At 45.5% G+C, this 26670-nt stretch overlaps 1 protein-coding gene across 8 annotated transcripts in view; it reads right to left on the bottom strand.

Annotated features, from left to right (window-relative positions):
• Window positions 1-17328: 17328 nt before the first annotated feature.
• Window positions 17329-26670, bottom strand: part of ADGRL1 (adhesion G protein-coupled receptor L1) — a 185224-nt gene continuing 175882 nt past the window's right edge. For 7 of the 8 annotated variants that reach the window (XM_048489774.1, XM_048489777.1, XM_048489775.1 and 4 more), the window contains one exon: window positions 17329-25102. In XM_048489774.1, coding sequence (XP_048345731.1) covers window positions 24324-25102 — 779 coding nt within the window. In that variant the 3' untranslated portion in view covers window positions 17329-24323. The remainder of the gene's footprint in view (window positions 25103-26670) is intronic. The other variant, XM_048489780.1, reaches the window with a different exon arrangement.

Here is a 26670-nt window from a genome sequence, read left to right as displayed (position 1 = left end):
CTCCGAGCACCTGGTCTGTTAAGGCATTTGCAATCTCAGATCAAGGAGGATCAAGATTGGTAGCCATAGATTGACTTCTCCTCCATAAATCTGTCCAAGCCCTTTTTAAAGCTATCCAGGTTAGTGGCCATCACCACCTCCTGTGGCAGCATATTCCAAACACCAATCACATGTTGCGTGAAGAAGTGTTTCCTTTTATTAGTCCTAATTCTTCCCCCCAGCATTTTCAATGGATGCCCCCTGGTTCTAGTATTGTACTGTGAGAAAGAGAGAAAATTTCTCTCTGTCAACATTTTCTACCCCATGCATAATTTTATAGACTTCAATCATATCCCCCCTCAGACGTCTCCTCTCCAAACTAGAGAGTCCCAAACGCTGCAGCCTCTCCTCATAAGGAAGGTGCTCCATTTAGCCTTCAATCATCCTCGTTGCCCTTCTCTGCACTTTCTATCTCTTCGATATCCTTTTGAGATGTAATGACAGAACTGAACACAAGTACTCAGGAAGTGATTAGCACCACTGCTTTATATAAGGGCATGACAATCCTTGCAGTTTTATTATCAACTCCTTTCCTAATTATCCCCAGCATAGAGTTTGCCTTTTTCACAGCTGCCATGCATTGAGTTGACATTCCCATGGAACTATCCACTAAGACGCCCAAATCCCTTTCCTGGTCAGTGACTGTTAGCACTGTAGCGTGTATGTGAAGTTTGGATTTTTTGCCCCTATGTGCATCATGTTACATTTAGCTACATTGAACTGCATTTGCCATTTCTGAGCCCACTCACCTAATTTATCAAGGTCCGCTTGGAGCTCTTCGCAATCCTTTGTGGTTCTTACCACCCTACATAATTTGGTATCATCTGCAAACTTGGCCACCACACTACCCACCCCTACTTCCAGGTCATTTATGAATAAGTTAAAGAGCACTGGTCCCAAAACGGATCCTTGGGGGACACCACTCCCTACATCTCTCCATTGTGAGAACTTCCCATTTATACCCACCCTTTGTTTCCTGTTCCTCAACCAGTTTTTAATCCATAGGAGGACTTCCCCTCTTATTCCTTCATTGCTGAGTTTTCTCAACAGTCTCTGGTGAGGAACTTTGTCAAAAGCCTTTTGGAAATCCAAGTAGACAATGTCCACTGGTTCCCCCTTATCCACATGTCTGTTTACACCCTCAAAGAACTCTAGTAAGTTTGTAAGACAGGACTTGCCTCTACAAAAGCCATGCTGACTCTTCCTCAGCAGGTCTTGCTTTTCTACATGTTTAATAATTTTATCTTTAATGATAGATTCTACTAATTTACCAGGAACAGATGTCAAACTGACTGGCCTGTAATTTCCTGGGTCCCCCCTAGATCCTTTCTTAAAGATTGGTGTGACATTGGCCATCTTCCAGTCTTCAGGGATGGAGCCTGATTTCAGGGATAAGTTGCATATTAAAGTGAGGAGATCAGCAATTTCATGCTTGAGCTCTTTAAGAACTCTTGGATGAATGCAATCTGGGCCAGGGGATTTGGTAGCATTTAGTTTATCAATGGCTGCCAGAACTTCTTCCTTGTCTACCTGTAAAGGATTCAATGGTGTTGATGGTGAAGTAACCTTGAGTGCATTCCACAGCCCGGGCGATGGGCCAGATGCATCGGCGGAGACTTTATCTTTGCGCGGGAGATGAAGCCTCTGTTCCCATGGGAAGCAGGCAGGGGGGATGGGGTGACTGGTATTATAACCTGTGCTTCTGGCGGGAAGTGTCATTCCTGCCACTGCGTGTACTTGAGCTTTCTAAGATGTCTTAATAAATGGACTTTTACTCCCAAAGCCTTTTATTTCTGCGTCTATGGAATTCCTTACATTGTGGCAGGAATCCTAATTCATCTACATTCCTGTGCAGTGGACCTCTTGTCTTGCGATGGAGAGGTTGAATTTTACTGCGGAAGGTGCGGTAGCCCCCAAAGAGGGCTCCGACCTTTCCCTTCTGGATCTGGAGGAACCAGCAGGTGGGCGGGCCTCGCTGGTGGCTCTTTCCGTCCCTCGTATCAGCACGAGTCTTCCTTTACTCCGTTGGAGCGAGGGGCGTGGCGACGACGATAGGGGACTTCCATGAGTGGATTTGGGGCGCTGTCCATGGATCGAGCGCCTGGATCGGATCTCTACCCGTTTTCGTGTGGATTACAAACCTCAGATGCAACCTGTCATGGAGGAGGCGGGCTTGACCACCTTTCATGCGGCAACCCAGGAATCCATTGAACGATTCCTGGACTCATATTTTGGTGATGCTCCCAAAGAACCACCGTGGCACAGCACTGGGGCCCGTCCAAAGGACACCGGGACTAAACCTGGAATTGGGAGGGGTATCCGTGCAGCTTCCCAATCGGACCCCTAATCCCGGGCCAGCGACCGCACCTGAGGTGCCTCGGGGAGCCACCGGTGGCTACTGGCGGCTTCTGGTGCCTCCGATGCCTCAGCTTCCAGGCGGCGAAGAGTCGAAGAAAGCCTGCCTTCCCAGCCGGACCGGTTTCCTCTCCCATCGAGAGAGGACTGGGATGAGAAGTGGGACGACTGCGAGATGCCCAAGCGGCATGGAACCGTGAGCGCCAGCTATGGGAGGAGGAACGGGCACAGTTGCAGCAAGAGCGCGAAAACCTGCAGAGGGACCGAGAACAGCAACGCAAAGAAGTCCAGCTCGGAGTTGGACCGTGCCAAGACGCAGCTCCAACGACAATATGCCCAGAATCGGTCAGTCCATGATAAAGTCCTGGAACAGTCCAGACTGGATTTACAACGGCAACGCAGCGTTCAGGCTCTGCGCCGCATAAAGTGAACTCACTGAAGCCCTTAAGCGGGACGAACTGGTTAAGTTAGAGCGGGGAAAAAAGCTGCTTTGCATGCGCACCAAGATGCATTGACTCGCAAGGAGAGGGAGCTGGCTGCGTTGGAGAGGGAACTAAGGAGGCAGCAGACCAGGGGTCCCCAAGTTGGAGTCTATGCTGTTACTGATCATGCCGGTGCCAGGGGGGCCACGTACCTGGGTCCTGCCACCCAAACGCCAGCTGTACCGCCAGCGCCCGATTCCGGCCCCGTACAACAGCTGCCTGCCCAACCTGCTCAACCAAGCGCCAACCACCTCCCCAGCAGGCGCCAAGAGCCGTCGAACGGGGCTACTATGGCCCCGATACCAGCCACGTTTGGATGCGACCGCTTCCAAACCTCCCTACTTCATCTTGCAACTCAATGCCCGCTTGGAAGACTATGATGATCTATACCGGTCGGAACGCGAAGAAATACGGGACATCGGCTCAGGCCTGGATGGGGCAGCAGCCGACTGGTTCGTGACTGTTTTGGATTTGCGGGGTGAGGACGCTCGTGACAGTGCCCGCATTCCTCCAAGCTTTAAGAGCGCGCTTTCAAGATCCAGGCGCCGAGAATGAAGCTATTCGCACCATCAAAACCATCCAGCAAGGCAACCGCCCGTTTGCAGAATTTGTCCGTGAATTTCGATGCGGCGGCTGCTCGAGCTTCCTCCTGTAGTGGCCTGAACGCATGAAATCGCGAATACTTCTCGGATGCTGTGGACAGCAAACTGCGTGAAACGGTGTTTTTAATTGGGTTCCCTCGTACCATTGCAGATTGGATCAGTTGGGGTCTCAAGTGGCGTCTCGTTTGGAATAAACCGTCAAGGAGGCCGCGCCCTAAAACCACTACTGTGTCCACCAAATCCAAGCCCAGCCGCTCCTACCGAAACCACCTCTGAGCGCCGTCGCCCGACTTGGGTTGTGTCTTTACTGCGGAGGGCCAGGTCATCTAGCCGCCAACTGTCCCAAGAAGCAAAACCAACGGCTCCAACTCCGCGCACTCCGTCGGCCAAACCACCACGCAGGTCAGGGCCGCCTCCCACTGGCTCGTCTAAAGCGGTGACCGAAGGCGACCCAGAGGAGGAAGCAGCTGTTTGCCTTTCTTCAGCCCCCATGGACATGGGCCCGACTCCCTGGCAGCGGTGAGTGAAGGCAGCGCTCCCATTACTGTTCAAGCATTTCTGGCCAACCCCGCTAAACACACTCGCATTATAGCCTCAGCCCTTGTGGATTCCGGCTGCTCCACTGCTTAATGCGGCCCCAGGTGGCAGAGGAGCTAGGTCTAGATCGAATTCCCCTGGCTAAGCCCATACCATTCACCCAGATGGGCGGCAGCCCCTCGGAAGCGAAGGGACCGGCCCAGTTCAAAACACAGCCGGTTCTCCTCCGTTCGCGCCGACCATTGGGGAGAAAATTAGTTTCATTTTGGCGCCAGTGGCTAAACACTCCATAGTTTTGGGCATGCCTTGGTTATTGTTACATGAACCAAAATTCATTTTGGAAAGAAAGGATCCTAGAATTCACTGACCCTCCCTGTGGTGAACACATGAATTGGGAAGAAAACCCAACGTCTCCTGACACACCCCCCTCTCTGGCTTCCTCAGTGATTGCTCCGATTCTATTGACATCCCACCTGCATATCAGGATCTAGCCAGAGTTTTTTCAGGAGCAGGAATGCGATCAGTTGCCACCTCACAAGAGACACTGACTGTAAAATTGTCATACAACCAGGGGCACAACTACCCAAGGGTAGAATCTACCGCATGAGTCCCAATGAGGAGAAGGAACTTCGTGCCTTCTTAGATAAGAACCTTGCTCGCGGGTTCATACGGCGGGCTACCAAACACACACACGCTGCTCCCGTTTTGTTTGTCAGAAAGGAAGATGGGTCTTTCTGGCTTTGCACAGATTATCGAGGTCTCAATGCGGTCTCCCTGTCCAATAAATATCCTTTGCCTTGATCAAAGGACCTTTTAGATGCACTTTCGGCAAGGGCAGCATTTTTACTAAATTGGACTTGAGAGAAACTTATTACAGAGTCAGAATTGCTGAAGGATCTGAACACCTGACTGCGTTTCACACAAAGTTTGGACAATTTGAATATCTACTAATACCATACGGGTTAAGTGGGGCCCCCAGAGCTTTTATGGCCCTTATCAACGAAGTTCTCCATGATTTACTGTACAATGGAGTGGTTGTATACTTAGATGACGTTTTAATTTTCGCAAACTATAGAAGAGCATGAAATATTGGTTCGAGAGGTATTAAAAACGCTTGCTTGACAACTCTCTCTTTGCCAAACTCTCCAAATGCTGTTTTCATCAGACCTCCATTGACTATTTGGGTTACCGGATCTCGCCCGAGGGCTTAACAATGGATCCTGCTAAAATTGAAGCAGTCCTCCAATGGCCTGCCCCCACCAACCGCAAAGAACTCCAGTCGTTTCTTGGTTTTGCTAATTTCTATCGTGATTTTATACCCCAATTTGCTGAACTGACTCTCCCTCTCACAGACCTCTTACGCACTAAAGGTAAAGATCCACTGTCCGCCAAGCCCGGGGCCCCCCTTTTCTGGTCTGAGAAATGTCAAACAGCCTTTCAACTATTAAAATCTGCGTTTACCACCGAACCTATCCTAAAGCACCCTGACCGGATCTCCCGTTTGTGGTTCACGTGGACGCCTCGGACAAAAGCACTTGGGGCAGCCCTGTTGCAGAAAAAATAAAGATGGTAGACTGGTTCCGTGTGCTTATTTGTCTAAAAAAATTCTCTGGTGCCAACTCAACTGGACTGTGGGAGACAAGGAGACTGCGGCCATCAAAGCAGCACTCTCCACTTGGCGCCACTGGCTGGAGGGGGCTAAGCACCCCTTTCAAGTTTGGTCGGATCATAAAAACCTGGCAGCTCTTTCCACCCCCCTCAAGATGTCCATAAAACAACCGTTGGGCCGATTTCTTTTCTCGTTTCTCTTTACAGTTCATTTTTTCCCAGGGAAAACCAACAAACTGGCTGGCGCGCTCTCGCGCCTACCGAGGAGGGGGGTGGGCTGCCTTACGAGACATTCCACGCACTGTTCTTACCCCTCCCAGTTGGGGTTGGCTGTCACCCGATCTCAAGCCCACTTCTCCTCCACCCCGTTCCCAGTCTCGTCTCTCCTTTCCTGCGGGAATTGGAGGAGGCGGGGCTGCATGAGCCTCCAGCGGCCGAAGGAGACTCCCAATTGCGTTTGGAGAATGGAGTTTGGCGGAGGGGGGAATGTTGATGCGTGCCTCCCCTCCGCAAGCAAGTTCTTGGAAGCTTGCCACGATGCCCGGTCGGCTGGACATTTTGGCTTTTGAAAACTCTGCACTTAGCCGCCCGGCAGTTCTGGTGGCGGCAATCGCAAAGAACATTGAGGCATACATTAAAGGCTGCTCGGTGTGTGCAGAAGCCAAAACCATCCCGGGAAAGCCCATGGACTATTGAAACCTCTCCGGTAGCTTCCGCCCTTGGGAAGTCATCTCCATGGATTACATTACAGATTTGCCGAAAGTCATGGCAATACGGTTTTGTGGGTGGTGGTAGACTTGTTCTCTAAGCAAGCCCATTTTATTCCATGTGCTTCCATCCCTCGGCTCCTAAGTTGGCACGGCTGTTTATTCAACATGTTTACCGTCTCCATTCCGCCCGTTAAAGGTGGTCTCCGACCCGCTGACCCCAATTCATCTCAAAGAAGTTCTGGAAGCGTTTTTGGGGTTGTTGGGGGCCGCCCCGGCCCTCGCCGCCCCCTACCACGTTCAAAGTGGCCGGCGAGACGGAGGGAACGAACAGAACCCTAGAGCAGTATTTACGTTGTTACACCAACTACCAGCAAGACAATTCGCGCGAGCTTATTCGTTTGCGAATGTACGCCTACAACAATGCGGTTCATAGTAGTACAAAGAAAACCCCCTTTGAAATTGTGTCTGGTCGCTCCTTCCCGCCGTTGCCACAACTCCCCGCAGCTGCTTTGGACCCCCCCAGAATTTCAACAATGGATTTCATCCCTAGCCGAGGGATGGAAGTCGGTCCAGACCGCCTTACAACAAGCAAAGGACTCCCAAAAACTGCAAGCGGATAAACACCGCTCAGTTCCCTCTGCGTGTGGGCTCCTGGGTGTATTTATCTACAAAAAAATCTCAGAGGCGTGCATAAATATTCCAAACTTGGCAAAGAGATTTGTGGGACCTTTTCAGATTACTAAAGTGATTAATGATGTCACTGCCCGCTTAGATTTGCCTAACTCTCTTAGTAACATCCATCCTGTCTTCCATTCCAGCTTGCTCAAGGAGGCTCCCGCTTCCGATGCCTGGCACGACCCCGGGAGGCCCACCGACTATTATTGATGGCCACAAGCACTCTGAAATTGGCGCTATCCTGGACTCTCCAGCTTTGTCATAGCGCTTGCAATATTTAGTTTCTTGGGTGGGATATTCCTCTGGGTATAATCAATGGGTTTATTCCGAAAACATTGAAGCCCCCACCCTTATTGCTGCTTTCCACCGCGCCTTTCCACACAAACCTGGGGGAAGGGGTCTTCTTTAGGGGAGGCAGAGTGTAAAGGATTCAATGGTGTTGATGGTGAAGTCACCTTGTGTGCATTCCACCGCCGGGCGATGGGCCAGATGCATCGGCGGAGACTTTATCTTTGCGCGGGAGATGAAGCCTCTGTTCCCATGGGCAGCAGGCAGGGGGGATGGGGTGACTGGTATTATAACCTGTGCTTCTGGCGGGAAGTGTCATTCCTGCCACTGCGTGTACTTGAGCTTTCTAAGATGTCTTAATAAATGGACTTTTACTCCCAAAGCCTTTTATTTCTGCGTCTATGGAATTCCTTACACTACCACTATTTTCGCTAGTTCCTCGGATTCACCTCCTAAGAAGCTTGGTTCAGGTGCAGGAATTTTCCTCACCTCCTCTTGGGTGAAGACAGATGCAAAGAATTCATTCAGCTTCTCTGCAATCTCCCTGTCACCTTTTAGCACACCTTTTGTTCCTTCATCATCTAACGGGCCTACCGCTTCCCTTGCTGGCTTCCTACTTTTGATATACTTGAAGAACTGTTTGTTGCTGGTCTTGATGTTCGCAGCCATGCGTTCCTCATAATCCTTTTTTGCCTCCCTTACAGCTAACTTGCTTCTCTTTTGCCACCATTTGTGTTCTCTCTGGTATTCTTCATCAGTTAAGTTGGACTTCCATTTTCTAAAAGACATCTTTTTTTCCCTACTAATTTCCTCAACCTCCCTTGTTAACCATGGTGGCTTTCTTTTGGATTGGGCGCTGCCTTTCCTAACCTGCGGAACACATTCCAGCTGAGCTTTTAAGACTGTGTTTTTAAATAACCTCCAAGCACCTTGGACATTTTTGACTCTCTTGATTTTCCCTTTCAGCTTCCTGCGCACTATCCCCCTCATCTTTGAGAAATTTCCCTTTCTGAAGGCGAATGTAACTACATTAGTAGTTGTCACTTGTTCGCATGCAGAGATACTGAATCTGACAGCATTGTGGTCGCTGTTCCCTATCGGCTCAACAACACTGACTTCCCGCACCAGGTCCTGGGTCCCACATAGAATTAGATCTAGGATCACATCTCCCCTGGTTGGTTCTACAACCATCTGCTCTAAGCCACAGTCATTTAGCATATCCAGGAATGTTCTCTCCTTACTATGACCTGAACATGCATTTTTCCAGTTTATGTGGGGATAGTTAAAATCGCCCATTACCACGACATTTTTGCTTTTGTTGGCCTCTCTAATTTCTTTTTCCATCTCAGAATGGTTAGGAGGCTTATATGTAGAAGACATGACTGATGTCACCCTTGCACCCAGTTTACACACCAACCACAGAAATGGGCATCTTACTGGTTGTCTTGCTCTGCCTGCCAGTTTAAGAGGATGTGATTATAGTGGGAATTAGATGGCAATCTCCCAGGACAGCTGGCCAGCCCATAGAGTGTTTACTGCTTAGCTCAAACTTTCTGGGATGTTTTATGGCTTTGCCACTAAGAGAGCTAGCTATATATAGCAGAATTTCTAGCAGCTCAGAGGACAACCACATGGATAGAAGCAATAATTTATAACAAATCCATTGCCTAACTTTGCTGTTGCAAAACCTACGGTGTGCAGACAACTCTTTAGAAATGGATTATACAAAGGGGAAGAGCTGGTGTGGTGTGATGGGATAGCCAACAGTCAGACTAACCTCCCCCATTGCATAGTTGTAGGACTGCCAACTCTGGTTTGGGAAATTCTTAGAGATTTGGGGTTGAAGCCTGGGGAGGGGAGGGACCACAGCAGGGTATAATGCCACAGAGTCCTTCCTCCAAAGCAGCCATTTTCTCCAGAGGAACTGATCTAGGTAGTGTGGAAATAAATTGTAGTCCCAGGAGATCTCCAGGCCCACCTGGAGACTGGCAACCATAGGAAGTTGTAAATATAAACAATGGGATGTGTCTGCTGCTTGAAGGCAAGACATAGCACAAATGTGATAAATGTTTATTAACAGTAGATCCAGAGCTGAGAGGTAGGCATATCTGTAGTCCTCCCAGAGCATGGCTGTCAGCTCTAAATTGGAAAATTCCAGCAGATTTGGGGGGTGGAGTCGGTGCAGTTTGGGAAAGGGCTTCAGCAGGGCTTCACTCATACTTTTCAAGACCATCTGTCAGGATGTTTGAATGCTTGTGGCCAACAGCTTGATATAATTCACCTGTTTATTTTTAAAACATGTGAAAAATTGTGCTGCTAATTTAAGAAGGAAAAAAAAATCATGGTTCTGATATAGAAGTCAGGGAGGAAATGTTCCCAATAGAACTGTTGTGTTTCTCATTCATTTGACATTTTATTGCTCCTGGTTCTACATTCTTGAGAGGGTAATTGTTCTTTATTATAGTAGCCAAGGTCTAGGAGGAATGATTTTTTTAAGTCAGTTTCAGGGAAAGGACTCTGTTTCTAGAGAGGAATAATGCTATAGAGACCAATTTCCAAAGCATCCATTTTCTCCAGGGGAACCGATCTGTCAGTTGGAGACCAGTCTGGAAGATCTTCAGCCATCAGTTGGCAGTTGGCAACCCTATTCCAGAGTTAGTAGGAGGGAAGCAGGTGGGAAGATATGCCCTTTCCATACTTTAGACTCCCCATGTAATCTTGTCAAGGAATGGTTGTTCCCAAAGTTCAACACAAACCGAGTTGGAAGGAGAATTCATTCAAAGGATCTTTAAGTCCCCTCCAGCCCTATAATTATAATTCCTTCATTGTGGTTCTACTAGCAGGTAAAATAAGTCACTAGTCAAGTTTCTTACAAATCTGTAAGTGATAATTTCACAGGATGAAGAAGTCAATCTACCAGATTATCCAATGCCTTTCCACAATTCTGGTACTCCTGTCTTTTGTTTTCCTAGACCTAATCTTTGAAGAGACAATGGCCAAGTTTCTTACAAATCTGTAAGTGATAATTTCACAGGATGAAGCAGTCAATCTACCAGATTATCCAATGCCTTTCCACAATTCTGGTACTCCTGTCTTTTGTTTTCCTAGACCTAATCTTTGAAGAGACAATGGCCAGGTTTCTTACAAATCTGTAAGTGATAATTTCACAGGATGAAGCAGTCAATCTACCAGATTATCCAATGCCTTTCCACAATTCTGGTACTCCTGTCTTTTGTTTTCCTAGACCTAATCTTTGAAGAGACAATGGCCAAGTTTCTTACAAATCTGTAAGTGATAATTTCACAGGATGAAGCAGTCAATCTACCAGATTATCCAATGCCTTTCCACAATTCTGGTACTCCTGTCTTTTGTTTTCCTAGACCTAATCTTTGAAGAGACAATGTTGATAAAATTCAGACTACAAAAGAAGAGGATCTGTAGTTCTTGTACATCTACTTTGGCACAATTCTCTGTCTCTCACCAACCCCAGTTTCCAGGGTTACTCTCACCCTGAAACAGTCTAAAGTATTTTTTCAAGGCAGTAACAGTTAAAGTGTGTGTATGTGTGTCATTTTCCAACTTTATGTATGGGGAGGGGGAGTAATTAGAAATTCATTTCAGTTGCTGCAATATTTTGCAGAATTATGAGTACTGATTGCATGTTTTCAATTCCATATTCTGAGCCTCTGTCCATTCTCCTATAAATGAAGGAGCACCAGAGGTCACTTGGAATTTGCTGCCATCTAGCAGATACCCTGTTGCAGTGCAAAGGCAACTGTATACCCTTGGCTAAGGAGCAAGGTTGGTATCTGGGGGGTTCTTTGTCTCCTTAGAAAGAAATCCAAGGCAACATGGAAATATAGAAAAAGTATTCTTGAGAGAAACCTGAATGCCACTTGCAGACTGATAGGTTTGGGGAAAAGGTTTATTGAAACTATAACATGAGTTTCGAGGCCTTAAATGTCTCGATGTTCCAAGTTTCTTTCTTTTCTTTTTTTGAGGGCTCTGGTTCTTCACAAAGCTGAGTTCCCACATGCTTAGCCAACTAAGCAGCCCACTTTGACTAATTAAAAATAACTTCAAGCCACTCATACTTTTCAAGACCATCTGTCATGAAGTTTGAATGCTTGTGGCCAACAGCTTGATATAATTCACCTGTTTATTTTTAAAACATATGAAAAATTGTGCTGCTAATTTAAGAAGAAGAAAAAATCATGGTTCTGATATAGAAGCCAGGGAGGAAATGTTCCCAATAGAACTGTTGTGTTTCTCATTCATTTGACATTTTATCACTCCTGGTTCTACATTCTTGAGAGGGTACCGTAATTGTTCTTTATTATAGTAGCCAAGGTCTAGGAGGAATGATTTTTTAAAAGTCAGTTTCAGGGAAAGGACTCTGTTTCTAGAGAGGAAGCCATTCCGGTTGTTAAATCTTGGTCACTGCAGTCAACTTGATTTTTTAAATTACCTTGTAGAAGGGAGATGCCAAGGATGAAAAAAAGCCCAGTCCTAAAATGCCCCCCCCCCCCTTGCACTTCTGGGTTTATACATGTGAAGAGATGTCCTAATGTCATAAACTATGTTATTCCTGTTCAGGTGAAAATAAAGCTGTCTGGATTATTGGGAGGAGTAAGGGATGGTAAAGACATACTGAAGTTAGATTTCCAAAAATGGACACTATTAAGACTAAAAACAAAATTCTGAAGTTCTGGGTGCGAGACCTTTAACCTAGAGTTCTCTGTTCTAATTCAGAATATTACATTCTATTGACCGAGTTAAAACAAAACTGTAGACTCCTTTTCTACTGTAAATTTCTTCTTCTATGCATGTCATTTTGTCCCACTAATTAAATTTATTTTTCCTGATATTTCACACCATTATTCTCTGTCCAGAGGACTTAGTGTTCCACTGTAGTTATATCACAGAGCAGGGTCATAGGTAAATTGAAGGCGTGTTTTGGGTCAACTATAAAGGATTTCCTTTGATAATGGTCACTTTGCTTCTAACCTTAATACCTTTAAAGTTCTGTCTAAAAAAGAAAATGGCGGCCGTTCCCTTAGTGTAACACTGGGATTGAAGGACATAGAGGCTTTAAATTACCACAGCTTGGTAAATACTTTATTAAACAGGGTTGCTCTTACCTCTAACTGTTGTTCACTGAGTGGTCTTCTGTACCATGAATGCACAGGCCAACCATGGAGATGAAAGTTCAAAACTTTCTAGAAGAAGAAGCAGGAGGTGGAGGAGTGTGAATGTATACCCCACCTTTTTTTCCTTTAAGGACCGCAAAATTCCTTCCCTTCCTCTCCCCAAAACCTTGTCGGGGGGGGGGGGAGGGGCTGAGTGAGTTTGGCAAGAACTGTGACTAGCCCAAGGTCACCCAGCGGGCTTCATGTATAAGAGTGGGGAGACAAACCTGGTTCAGCAATAAGAGTCCACTGTTCATATAGAGGAGTGGGAAATCCAATCCAATCCACCAGATAAGAGTCCACTGCTCCTAACCACTGCACCTAACCACTGCACCATGTTTGCACTTCCCAAGGTGCTTGGAGTTCTCCCCCTCCCCTCTGACATGCACTTGCTTTCCCCATCCAAACCAGTATGTGATAGAGGTGGGGAGAGCACTCCACCCTCAGTGCTCCCTTTGTTGCCACACCTCAATGGAGAAGCCCACAACAGGAAACACTAATTTGCTCTTGCCCTCCACACTTTTTTGGACAACTTCCACAGTAAAGGGAACCATACCTGTTGAGGCCAGAGAGGAGCTATTAGGATGCAGCTGGTCATACCCTGCTCAGAACAGGGATAGGAGGGAAAGCATAAAACAACCTCACTGCCAAGACATTTGAAAGGCATCCCTGGTGGAGTCCAGGTTAGAAACTGTCAGGGAACAAAAATGGGTATGTCTGTTGTTGAAATGGGAGCTGAGTAAGTCGATACATGGAGAAAAAATGGGGCATAGGTAAGTGTATGCAAGAGTGGTGAGGGAAGTAAGGGACACCCGCCTAGCCAGCCAGATCAGCCGAATCAACCCTGGCGAAAGATGGGGAGACAGATGTCACAGCCAGATCGCCCTCACATCCAAGAGACCATTCATGAAGTGTCACCATCAGGCTGCTAACCATGTCTGCAGTAGAATTGGAAGCCCCTGTAATGTGTATAGCTTGCAAGTATATTTGTCTCTGAAATGCAAGATGCTGATGCTGTAAGAGGCAGGGACTTTGTGGCCCCTTGTTTGAGGATGTAGAATTTGCCAGGGAGTATTGGCTGTGGCTATCAAAAGACAACTACCGGGGCTTAAAGCTGCAAAAGAGATTGAAGTGTGCAGATAGCCTTTTAGTTCTAACAAACTGATATGTAACCTAGATTCTGCCCCACAGTGTGCCTAAAAAGGAGGCATCTGATACCAAAATCTGTTGGTATCAAACTGACACGTGCATAATAGGTTAGGCTCTTCTGATCATCATGAGAAGTATCTGAAAACAGACCTGGGGTTACAGAAACGCTGCAGCGTTTGGGACTCTTTAGTTTGGAGAGGAGGCAGCTGAGGGGGGATATGATTGAAGTCTACAAAATTATGCATGGGGTAGAAAATGTTGACAGAGAGAAATTTTTCTCTCTTTCTCACAATACTAGAACCAGGGGGCATCCATTGAAAATGCTGGGGGGAAGAATTAGGACTAATAAAAGGAAACACTTCTTCACGCAACGTGTGATTGGTGTTTGGAATATGCTACCACAGGAGGTGGTGATGGCCACTAACCTGGATAGCTTTAAAAGGGGCTTGGACAGATTTATGGAGAAGTCGATCTATGGCTACCAATCTTGATCCTCTTTGATCTGAGATTGCAAATGCCTTAACAGACCAGGTGATCGGGAGCAACAGCCGCAGAAGGCCATTGCGTTCACATCCTACATGTGAGCTCCCCAAGGCACCTGGTGGGCCACTGCGAGTAGCAGAGAGCTGGACTAGATGGACTTTGGTCTGATCCAGCTGGCTTGTTCTTATGTTCTTAATTTTGGCCACTGGAAGTCTCACTCAGCATTAAATCTACAGCAAAGTCAATTAATAGTCTTACATGCAGGTGGACAAAGGGAACAACTGCTGTAGCTGATGCCCAGAGCCTCCAAATAGATCTGGGTGGACCTATGAACAGAATCTAGTGGGGCCCCGATGAAGAGTATAGTTTGCATAGGAGATCACTCAGATGTTTTATTCATTCACTAAAAGAGTGTAGAGTGGCCAAGCTTAAATTAACATGGTTGGACAAGGCTGCTGTAGAAGGAGTTGCAAAGACACAGCCATCCAAATAAAGATACTCAGTACAGCCCTGGAGGTGTAGATGGGCTACCACCACAGCTATGCATTCGGTGAGTTCCCTTGGGGCTGTAGCTAGGCTGAAAGGAGGGACTGTGTATTGGTAATGTAAAGTCCCACACTGAAAATGCAGATACTTCTAGCACTTCTCATGAGCAGATATGTGGAAATAAGAATTCTTTAGGTCAATAACTGCAAACCAAGTCTCTCGCTCTAAAAGAGAAAAAAACTCAGTTAATGTAACCATCTGAAATCTGGAAACCTTTAAAAACACATTAAGATATCTGAGGTCCAAAATGGGCCTCTTACCCTCATCTTTCTGATTGATCGCAAAGTACTTTGAATAGAAACCATCCAAGATATTAGTTAAGGGCCCATATGCAATGGTTCCTTTATTAAGAGGCCGAGTAACTTCCCACTGTAATGCAGGAGGAAAAACAGAAAGGCATTAAATGGCCACAACAGGTAAACAGCCAATGGGCAACAAAGAAAACTGCAGATGGTAGCCTTCTTTACTAACAGAAAGAACCCCAAAGTCCTGGGTAATTCCTCTTCATTCAGCAGCACATGCCACTAATCTGTAGAAAGTGGGGAGAGGAATCTGCATGTGGTGTCTAGTTGCAGAAAAGATTTCACCTTACCAGCATTATGGAACTTGGGAGGTTGTGGGACCTACTTACTCCTCTGCTTGCCCTGATGCTTCTTCCCCTCTTGGTAGGAATTGTAATGGGGCTGGTAAGGTTTCTCCTGTGAAGGTGGTAGCTATATAGCATTTAGCTGTGTAGCTATATGGCATATGGTACTGTGGCTGAAATACCAAAGGTATGTCTGGGGAAATACGGGTTTTATGGGTCTGGGTGGGTATACCTGTGTTTTTGCTGTTACTTTGTTCTTATGCATTCTAGAATCACCAATCTGTGAGGTAAATTTTTCCTTGGCCTCAAAAGGCAGGTCCTCAGCTTTAGTCTCATTTGGAAAGGCTGTTGACTGCCACCATGAGTGATGCCTGAGGATGATGAGAGAAACCATAGCTCTGTTGGCACATTATACAACAAAGAAGAAAACTGTATCACACTATATTCAATAATATTAGATACAATTGCATGAACTCATTACAACCCTGTGTGAATAAAACACTCTTGACACAGTGACAGAAACTGAAAGTGCTAGAAAACTTTGGAACCTTCATCTCCACTTCTGGTTTGTGTGATCTTACAAAAACCATGAAGATGACTATAAGGTTTAAGAAAGAATGCAGGCAACATATCTAGGCAATATATTCAGTTATTCTGTCCAGTTGCAGAAATACTGGATGCAAAATGTCAGATTATGAGAAACTCAGCTTTAGAATTTATTTATTTTTAAAGCAAGTTACTCGTCGGTGTGGATGTGGATAGAAACAGTGTAGACAATGCTGGCGAAGTCCCAGAAGATGGGATGGACAGCTAGTTGGAAGGATACGATGAATCAGTTTTGTAGTGGTTAGAGGCATGGCTTAAGTGTTCTCACTACCTGACATAGCTGGCAAAATGTGCAGACATACATTAATATATATACTTTGCAACTTATATAGGTCACAGCATTCATCATCTCTGCATTCAAACATGGGGCTGTAGTTTTGTTTTTCATTAGACTGCAAAGTATACGCAGCCTTTCCCCCTAAAATGTTAGGCAGAATCGGACAGAGAATTTGTGAGATACCAGATACCCAACGCATCATCCAGACATCCCCTGCAGTGATAATATTGACCTTCTTTCTTTAGGGCTTTTGAGTGGGAAGCCAGCAAACACCTCACTTAAATGAACTCTCTAGCATGCCATCATCTGCACGTCTACAAAAATGAGACTCTTCTTGTTGCAAAAACATGTATAGTGCAGAATGATGGGATCTACTTGAGATAGTGCTGGATGGGGTCCCATTTTGATTACCCATCCCTGAATGTGACCCTCTACCTCTCACGGGCAGATCCTTCCGCATTCAACACTAGTATACTCCACTTAATATGGTGTTATAAAGGGTCTTCCGCTCATGCTATTGATCTTGGAGCCCTACTTAACCATGCCCATTTACCACCACTTCCTCTCATTAGAGACCATGCCCTTCATTAGCAAATTTAAAATAATGTGTATTGGGAAAGAAATTTGGTACCCAGGGTTCACTTCACATTCAGAGATTCCATTCAGAGACTCCTGAGTAGCAAGTTTAAATAAATACAAATGCTGAACTTACAATGAGATCTGTTGAGCACTGTGCTTTACTATTTTGAGAAAAGTACCACTAGGCCTCTGCAAAATACAGTCACCATTCCTAAGCAACTGCAACCTGTCCTTTCATTGTTTCTCAACACCACCCAAGCTTTGGATTGTAGATGAATGGACAGCTTTTTCACTGAACTGGGTTTTGAACCCCTCAGAAACCACTGGGAACCTTCCAAAGAACCGCTACAAAGAGGTGGGCTCTTTCTGGCCTCCTGCTCTCCAGCCACAAGCCTACTAGGTGCCATTTTTAAAATGTCAAAAACCCTAAAATGCCCTCAGTGACACAAAGGCTGGTATATGTGACTGAGTAGTCACAGGGCTCATGTGTGTGGCATTGATTTGAAATGCTATTGCCCAGCCCTTCATGTCTCAACCACCTTTATCATTTCCCCTTTTGTTATTACTCTACACCATTTGTTCCTTGTACACAAAGAAACATTCGCAATGACCTGCAGTTCCAAGAAATCATATTTTCTTTATTGTTTTATTTTTTTGTAACTCAACAAGTTTCCATTTTTTAAATATTTTTTAAATTTTCATTATTATATTTTTTCTGTTTAATGCACTCGACCCAAAATTGGTTTGGCATGTTGAAAGGAAGGGAACAGAAAGAGAAATGCAAAAGGCAAAGTGGACAAAAGCAATGGTGTGGACATAGAAATGGATCAGCACCAACCTGTAGAAAGGGACATAGAGGGACCAAAGAAGAGAATGAAGCACAAACCTTCCCAGTAGGCCCTGTATTCTTGGATGCAAGCTTTCTCACTGCCATTCAAAAGGCACAGCTTCACTGGCAAACCTGGAGGATAATGGAGCTGGGAATGACAACGGAAACTAGGGCTTTGTGTGTGTGCATGGCAGAGGATGGGGGGGGGGGGGCAGGAAGCTTCAAAGGTACAGTGTGGACCAAACAGGCAACCAGCCTGGAGCTCTACACTATTTGCTATCATTTCTTGCATTGCCATTAACTTCCGATTTTGGCATCCATTTCATGTGTCTGTAATGCCTCATGTAGTGGTGCTCATATCTTTACTGTAACTATCTGGTGATAAAGAGTTGGCAATGGCATTAAGGTCTACCAGTTGCTGCCACGTAGCCTTCTAGATGTTGTTATCACCACCCCCAGTAGTACCACTGTGTCCAGAAGTGGGAGGCCCAATCAAGGGCCACTACAACAACCTGTAAAGAGTGAGGATCTGCTGGTATAAAGAGCCCTACATGGCAGACTTGGTTAACAGGAGATGTTCCTAAGTTATGGGAAAATGGACTCCTTTAAATAGGAAGGCCCCACAACATTGAGCATGTAGAATATGTTATGTAGGGAGGACAGATGGTTCTCCACATTTGATAGCTGCTGGTTGTTGATTCAGGCTTTATATATGTCCTTGCACAGATTTTGCAAAAGACCCAACCATTCTCCCCATACTAGGAGTTCAGAGGCAGCCTGAGAATTTCTGTCAGAGGAGGGAGTATGTTTCACTCCTGCACTGAGGGAACAGGGCATCTGTGCCTCTGCTCCAGATACTTAAACTTAAAGTAGCTTTAAGAGAAGCAGATTCTGACTTCTAATGTTGTTCTAGAGGTAGTGAGGTCCTGAACTAGCTTATGCATAAATACCCCTCATGTCAGCTTGTAGAAAGCCATTTCTAGAGAAGAAAGAGGTGATTGGAATGAATTGGCTGCAGTGTAGTTGGGGAGGCATATAGTATATCCTCCCAACCATCTTCAGAAGGACAGGAAACACCAAGGCTATATCATTGTTTTAAATGTTGCCCTGTATGTTCCATATTAGTCAAGCCTTATAGCTAGAGAATTTGGCCTGATCTGCTGTCTGTCTGAATCACATCAATGATAGTGAATTATTCTTGAGAAGCTGAAATGAGTCAATGGATTTGCATAAGTCTTTGATGAAAAAGTAGCCTCTGTAGGAGAACACATAGAGAACTGAAGTTCAGAGGACACAGATAATAGGGCTGCAACAAGAGGGTGCTGGCTGAGCCCAAAACAGCAAGAGGCATTAATTGTGAAGCACAGGCGCTTTTCCAAGGGGGAAGTTTTCACTCCTTGCACCACAAAAATGGAGGGATGTTGCAGAGGGGTCATTTGCTGCCTGTCCTCCACTATTTCATGTATTTCTCTCCCCCCCCCCTTCTGGTGTCAATGATATAAAACACAATAGACAGGACTATAGTGATAAAGTCTGTACAAAGATACGGCGGTATTCAATCTGCCCATGCAGGATTAAGACTAGACACTCTCCCCTGCTGCGATGGCAATGCCATAAATATTGTAAACAATCCATCTGGGTTCAAGCACTTGACAAAAGCCTGCTGCTGGACTGGGATGGGAACACCTGTACTGTGACCCAGGGGGGAAAAACTAGGAGAAACTTGTATCCACTAGTTCATGGGACATTTTATTCATCTGTGATTTGAAGGATTCTGTTATACTGACAGATAGGAGGAGAAGTCAAACTAGTCATTGAAACTCAGCAATTGCTTAATGGCTAGAGAACTGCCTAGGAATAAGATACCAGGGTCATTATAGAAAATTCAGTGATGCCCTATAAATTGGAAGGGGAAAAAAAATCAGTGTGAAGACAGAATGAAAATAAAACTACAAGTATTACAGTGCCATTATATAACTCTATGGTGCATCCACAGTAAGAATACAACATGCAGTTCTGGCTGCTCTCATCCTGTGGAGGGTGTAAAAAAGAGATTTAGAAGAGGACAGCTAACATGGCTTAGACATTGGAGCAGCTTTCCAGCAAAGCACTACAAGATGACAGGCTGTTAGATTAAGAAGTTTATAAAATTATGAATGGTGTGGGGAATGAAAAGTGAAAGCAGCTCCTCAAGATAATGATGGCACAGACTAAGGATGGGAAGAGCACTGGTCACAACTGAATCATCAGCCATATTTTACTAACTCTGAAAGTGGGAGGTGAATCCTGCAAGCATAAACTTTTTCAGAATGGGGCTGGGCACCTATTCTGAGTTCTGAAGCGGGTTTGCTTATCAAGGGGAGGAGTCACAGATAAAAAGCAGGAGGGAAAATATTTAGGACACATTCCTTTCACACTGCAACCGGCATGTGTGCTTGCAAATGAGCATGCTTCTGCGATCTGAGCTATTCTGGTGGTTATGCCTATGCGGCTTTGTTTCAAGTGGCAGCCACTTTACACTAAGATAAACTATAGTACAAGGAGTCTCAAGCTTGCAAATGCCCAGACACGTCCCTTAGTTGGTATTGCTTTCCCATGTTTGTTTCCCCTTCTCCATAGCAAGCTGATAGGCTTGCCAAACCTCCAGGTAGGGGCTTTAGGTTTCCTGGAGTTACAAATGATTTCCAGACTACAGAGGTCACTTCTCTTGGAGAAAATGGCAGCAGAGGTGGGTTCTATGGCACCGCCTGGCTGCTGAGCTCCCTCCTGTCCCCAAGTTCTGCCTCCAAATCTCCAGGAATTTCTCATCTCAAAGTTGGCAGCCTTAAGTGGGAACATCTGGGTTGCTCCCAAAATTTGGTTATTAAGCACCTGTTTGCACAACTTTTATTTCAAAACAGCCACCCCTTTTCACATGTCCCTTGTCAGAAGAGGCAGCAACACTGATTTCACCTCATCAACATGTTGACTTATTACTGGTTAATGTTAAAATCAAAACTCAAGTGTGGACTACTTACACCTACTAGGAGACTAGAGAATGCCACGCCTTAAGGTTGGACTGCTAAACACTCAACCTCCTTAGCTTCTCTCCAAGAGGGCAAATATGTCTTTGGTTTTTGAGCATGAGGTTTCCAGATGGAGGTACCTCTTCGTAATAATGCCAAGGAGCTTCCTGAACACAGGACCTTCCTTGGGCCAATGCAGCAAATGAAAGTGGGGTGAATAAGGCCATTTGGTATTGGGAAGGGACTAAAAGGAACTACTATGGTGATGGAATAGAGACTTGGGACCTAGTCCCTTCACTGGGAGAAGGTATGCCCCCAAGAATGTAAATGAATTTGTTTTGAACTAAGGTCAAAGCAGTGGCAGAAAGAAGTTTGTTTATATCCTTGACCGAAGAACAGTACACTCCTTCTATCTGGAATGGACGTCCTCTTCTACTGAGTGCACAGCTTTGGGAGGGACGCACATGGAGCTGTGAGGGAGGTAGGAGACACCCGCCCAGCCAGCCAGATCAGCCGAATCAACCCTGGCGATCAATGGGGTGACAGATGTCGCATCCAGATCACCCTCACATCCGAAGTTTGTGTAAATAGATGTTGTAGGAGTCCCAAGCTAACTAATATTTGTTCAATGAGTAATTCAACAAAAGGTTGTAAAAAAAAAGCACTCCAAACCTTTGTGTTCTTGGGAGAAAGGCCCCAAATATAGAGTTAAAGTCCCATTCCTCACTCCTGCCCCAGGTCACTCCTGGAGATGAGGGCTCCCTTGGAGCAGCATAATGAGGGGAATTGATGAAAACTGCCCCTCCATCAGCAAAAATCCTCCACTTTATCTCACCTGTAAAACAAAAGATGTCTGAACACTATTACAGGATGCCAATTCTATTGTCTTCCGAACAAAAAATCTGAATGCACTGAGGGATGGAAATTTTTAAAATAAATGTCTCTAGGTAGAAAAGTCTGAATATGTTGACCTATGTGTATTTTTAGGCTCTAAGAATTGAGAGGTCAGGTTCTGTTTTCTGATGCCGTTTGGGTTATCTCCTCAACAGCCACAAATGAACTTCTAGCCTCCATCTTGGCAGAGAAGAAAAGGCCAATATGAGTATATGACCAGCTCCTGTTTACCAAAAACAACTAAATAAACAGGAAAGGAAGGAAACACACACAAACAGGACAGGACAAGCCCACTGACAGCACAAGGGAACCATGAACAGTCTCCTACTGTTCTACTGATTCAGGGGCAGAACTAACTCTTGATGTAAAGGAGGTGTGGCTTGCATTGCCATTGTCAGGGCAGTTTCAGGATTTTATTGGCTCTCAGCAGTGACACTGGGGTAAGAGATATCAATAGGTAATAAAGGATTGCTGATGACTCTTCCTTCCATCTACAATATGGTACAGAAAGAAAGGCTCTGCCTAGTCCACGGAGCTCCCCTCAAATGTTAACCTCTACATCTAACATTCTCCCAGAATGCTACTAGTAAAGGGGTGGGGGTGGGGGATACAAACAGAACAAATGCAAGAAAACTTAACACTTTGAGGTGGCAAGTAGCAAAACCACATACCACTTCCCTTATCAACGCAATGTGGCCAGGCCACTACTAACCTAAAGATTTCAAACAAGTACAAATGATATGCATGTTTGTTTTTAAATGAAATGATATAACATTCTGTCTCCCCCACCCGCCAGTTCCTAAAAACAAAGGATTTTCCTGGGACCTACAGCATTTTAGAATTACAGTATCTTTGGGTCTTGCAGTAAAAATGGTTTTTGATATTTTTTTTTCCACCCACAATTCCACAGTGGCAGCGAATGAGAAAATAATCAACTTCATGTAGAGATGTATGAAAAAGATACCTCATCCAGCAGGAAAGGGGAAATGCTTCAAGGTCACAGAAATGATGCCGTATATGTTATATATTACATAAAAATTGTGCCAAAATGTTTTTTTTCCTTTTTTTTCTTTTTGATTGTAAAAATCTGCTCTAAGTGGGTTTCCCCATCGACGTCACAGCAGGGATTTTCTTTTCCCTTTCAGGCTCCTATACCACACATGGAGCTAGAGCAGAGCTGAGTGCCATATATCTATATATATATATTACATAAATATAGATATATTTAAAACCCAGACATAAAAGTTCCTTGTTTTTTCCTTTTTCAAGTGAGTAAAATCAATTCTTTTTTGTTGTTTTTAGAATTTCATATTTACAGCATTTCAATTGGTATCACATCCCCCCCTTCCCAACCCCGCCCACCGCCCGCCCCAGAGATATGATGCCTCCAGGTGAGACTTGGTTGCTTCCCCAACTCTCTCGGGAAAAGAGTCGGTGAGAAAAGTCGGAGTTGTGCTTGAAGAGGGAGATCTGTTGTTTCATTTTTCCTGGGGGGGGGGGGGGGAGTGCAGTCTGGGTTATTGTTTCTCTTGCTGTTTTTTTTCCCCTTTATGTCATTTTGCTGAAGGACAATCCATCCAGTTTGAAAAAAAAAAAGAGTTCACGTTTCAACACTCCTACTCCCCCTCCCCCATCTAGTCCCGAATGGGTTTGGACGGCAGCCATGTTTGCATTGCAGGTACTCTTGGCTTTTGTTTCTTTGTAGGCAGGAATGAAACAGAAAGGAGGACAGATAATTCTTCTTGCATCACAGCTTAACGTTGGAGCAGGAATTCAGTGGGGGGCGGGCAGGCAGGCTGAGGGAACGGAGTTAAATAGACAACAAAGGAAGAAGTGCCTCTCCCTCCCTATCATCTTGATTCTGTGCAATTTTATTTCAAGCCTGGTTACCACACCAAAGCAGTAATGAAGGGAATGGCTGCCCAATGTAGCCACAAAAATCAAATCAAATCTAAAAATAGCCACCTCAACGCTACTTCTTCCTTTCCCCAGAAATGGTGGTGCATGGCAAGCATTCCTATGTGGGCTCTTTTCAAACAAAGGAAAATTTTCCTGTCATCCTACCAGCTTCAAAGAAAGAACTAAATGCAAAGTCCTACTGATAAATTGTGGCAGTCAACAAATACTGAAAAGCAACTTCTGGGCTGAGCATCACCTGACCAACACCTTCCTCTCCCGCCCCCCTCCACTTCCCCCTTATTTCTCTTAATATTTTTGGCAACAGTTGCATCTATACCCAAACCAGGCCAAGTGCCATAAGGCCCCTTTATCCCTTGTACTATTCTGAAAAATAGGCCTGTCTTTCAACAAAGTTGTTGGAAAGGGAGGGCAGAGAATGAGCACTGTGCCAGGAAGCAGGACATTTCCCTAGGTGTCCCATTCTCTGCAGATCATACCCTCATGGCTTTGATTTTTGTCACTTCCAAAAAAGCAAAAACAACCCCCCCACATACCTTCAAAAAAAGGCAAAATCCCAAATCCAACTCATAATTATTTAATTTTTTCTTCTTTCAATTTACTATTCCCCCACTGTCCCTTTTTCTAGGAGGTATTGTTAAAATAAGTCTGATCCCTTTGCCTGCACACGCTGCTCTTTCCTCCACTGCATTTGCTTGACACAACCTACTAGGTAATGTGCCACTTCCTGTTTGGAAAACTAATCAGATGGAAAGAAAGCAGGACAAAATGGCTGCCCTGCCTTGGAAAAGGATTCCACTACACTTAGCTCTTTCTTCCATTTGTCTCCTCCATTCATTCTCCAGCCCTGCTCCATTCTTTTCTTCCCCCACCCTTTCCTCCAGGAAAAAATGAAAATGTTCCGGTCACGGCAAGGATGCCATTTGGGGTTAGGGAAGGTATGGTCCCTCAGTCCCTTTTTGGCCCCTCAGAGACTGGTCACCAGCTGCATTTGGCCATCTCCCTCCACTGCTGGGCCTTCTAAGCTTCCTGGGACCAAGTAGCCATCATTGCTGGGTCTCCGGACTTGATAGTAGGCCTGAAGCTGGTTGCGTGGCACCAAGGCTGGCCGGTTGGTGTAGTAGATTTCATTGATGGCTTGGGCGTGAGGGAGCACTTCCCCAACCGCCTCGGGGCTGCTGTCCGGGTATGGGGAGTCCCTCAGGTTGGTCATACTGGTGTATAAAGAGTCCCTATTGGGTGAAGGGGCTTGGCCATCACCCCCCTCTGTCAGGTCAGCTGTGCAGCTCTCCGACTCCTCCAAGTCGCTCTGATAGAGGATGGACTGTGCCCTCTGAAGTAAGAGCGGCTCCTCTAAGGCCTTATACATAAGTTCAATTTCCATGTTCTCCTCATGTGTCAAAGAAGGGGCATCAGGCACAATGGCGTCATCCTCGCTGTTGGCACTCCCTCCCCCTGCTGCTACATTGGGAGGGGGAGGTGGTGCAGGGGGGTTGGGGAGCTCTGTGGAAACCCCACCTCCCTTAACCATACCACTTCCTCCTCCCCTCAAGTTGTTATGAACCAACTCAGAAATGATCATTTTTTCAAAGGCGGCAGCATCACTCAGGTTGCGTCGGCAATCAGCCATCTTTGTGCCATCAGCTGGGAAGTCACCACTGCGGAGGGAGTAGCTGTTATTGAAGTTGCCATTGAGCGGGAGGGTGTCCATGCCACAGGCGTCTCGGCTGTTGTTCAGAGGGTGCTCTGTGAGGGGAGCACAGAGATGGGTGTTAGTGGAAGGAAGGAGATGGGAAACAGTGAACTAGTGCTGAGATCAAAGAGTGGAGGCCATCACTTGGAATCTGACATATGAATGGCCACCAGATCTGCCTAAGCACAGCATATGTAAGAAAGAAGCCGTGTGAGCAACACTTAAGGCATGATGTATCAGTATATGAAAACGCAACATGTGTGTTTGTGTAAGTAAAAGCACTGATGTAGTTTTATATATAAGAACTGTATTGGATTATTACACATGGAAAAGTGGTTTGCATAAATAAGAAAGGAAGCAAGCACCCAAAATGATTGAAAAAGTAGAGAGGGAATCATGAAATGACTCAGATTAAGATTTATGAAATGTAATGCATGTATTTCAGTACATGCTGGTTTTTAAAGAGCAGTGGTGCTGCATGTTTCCTCACTTCACCAAAGTATTCTCTTATACAACAGTCATACATTAGATTGCTTCATATTTTGGAATTTGTCCCTGCTTGTTCCAGAAACCTGTGGATGAGGGTATAGTCATCTCCACAAGGATATGGATAATTTGCTAGTCTGAGTAGACAGGACTGATTTCAATGGCTCAGTGATTTGATTCAGTATAAGGCAGTTTCATTTCTTGTACCATATCCTTGTTCCCTTTAGAATGCTTCAACACCTACTGGTTTGGCTAACATTAGACAGCAAGTGTGGATTACTCGTTAAGAGTGGTGGACTCTAATCTGGAGAACCTTTTCAGCCCACCTACTTCACAAGAAGCCTGTTGTGGGGAGAGGGAAAAAATGTGCTTGTAAGCCACTTTGAGACTTCTTAAGGTGGAGAAATGCAAGATATATAAACCTACTCTGCTTTTCCTTCTTATGTTCTATTTAAGGGTGGCAAAATTGGTATTTCTCAAGGCTGTGTTTATTAGATCTTGACATTTAAAAAACAACAACGAAAAAGCTGATACTGCAAATTGGCCTTTTGGGGTTTTCCCAAAAATTTCAGGTTATTAAATCTGAACTCCAGAAATACATCTGCCTCTGAACTCCGTGTAGGAGGCAGAAGGTCGTAAAGAACTCCACCCATGCCACCTGCTGCCTCAGAGACCCATGTAGACTTACGAGGCAGGTGCAGAGTTGGATGCTGGGCCCAGCCAGTGTTCAACTGCAGGCTCAGCCTGGCTGGGTCCAGCTTTGTACTGCTGGTTCCACCTCCAAAGTGTAGGTGGAGCCAGCCATATAAAACTGGACCTGGCCAGGCCAAGCCTAGGTCCAACACTAGGCTCAGCTGGGTCCAGTTCTAAACTGCAGGCTTTGGAGGTGGAGCCCACAGTTTAAAGCTGGACCCAGCCATGCTGTAGGCAAGGGAGGGAGGAGGGTTTTCTTTTCTTTTTTTAAGGTGGCAGGCCGGACAGGCCCCCAAAATGCTGGAAAATTGGCATTTTTTGGGATCCGATTGTTGGGTCCCCTTTTATTGCTGCCTTTTTTCCAGGTGAATCCCCCCGCCCCCTAAAAATACTGACAAAATACTGACAAAATGCCCACACCTAGTTCTGTACATCTGTCTCA

The sequence above is a fragment of the Sphaerodactylus townsendi genome, linkage group LG03 (genome assembly GCF_021028975.2).
Source record: "Sphaerodactylus townsendi isolate TG3544 linkage group LG03, MPM_Stown_v2.3, whole genome shotgun sequence".
Lineage (NCBI taxonomy): Eukaryota > Metazoa > Chordata > Lepidosauria > Squamata > Sphaerodactylidae > Sphaerodactylus > Sphaerodactylus townsendi.
This window is presented reverse-complemented; position numbering and strand designations above follow the sequence as displayed.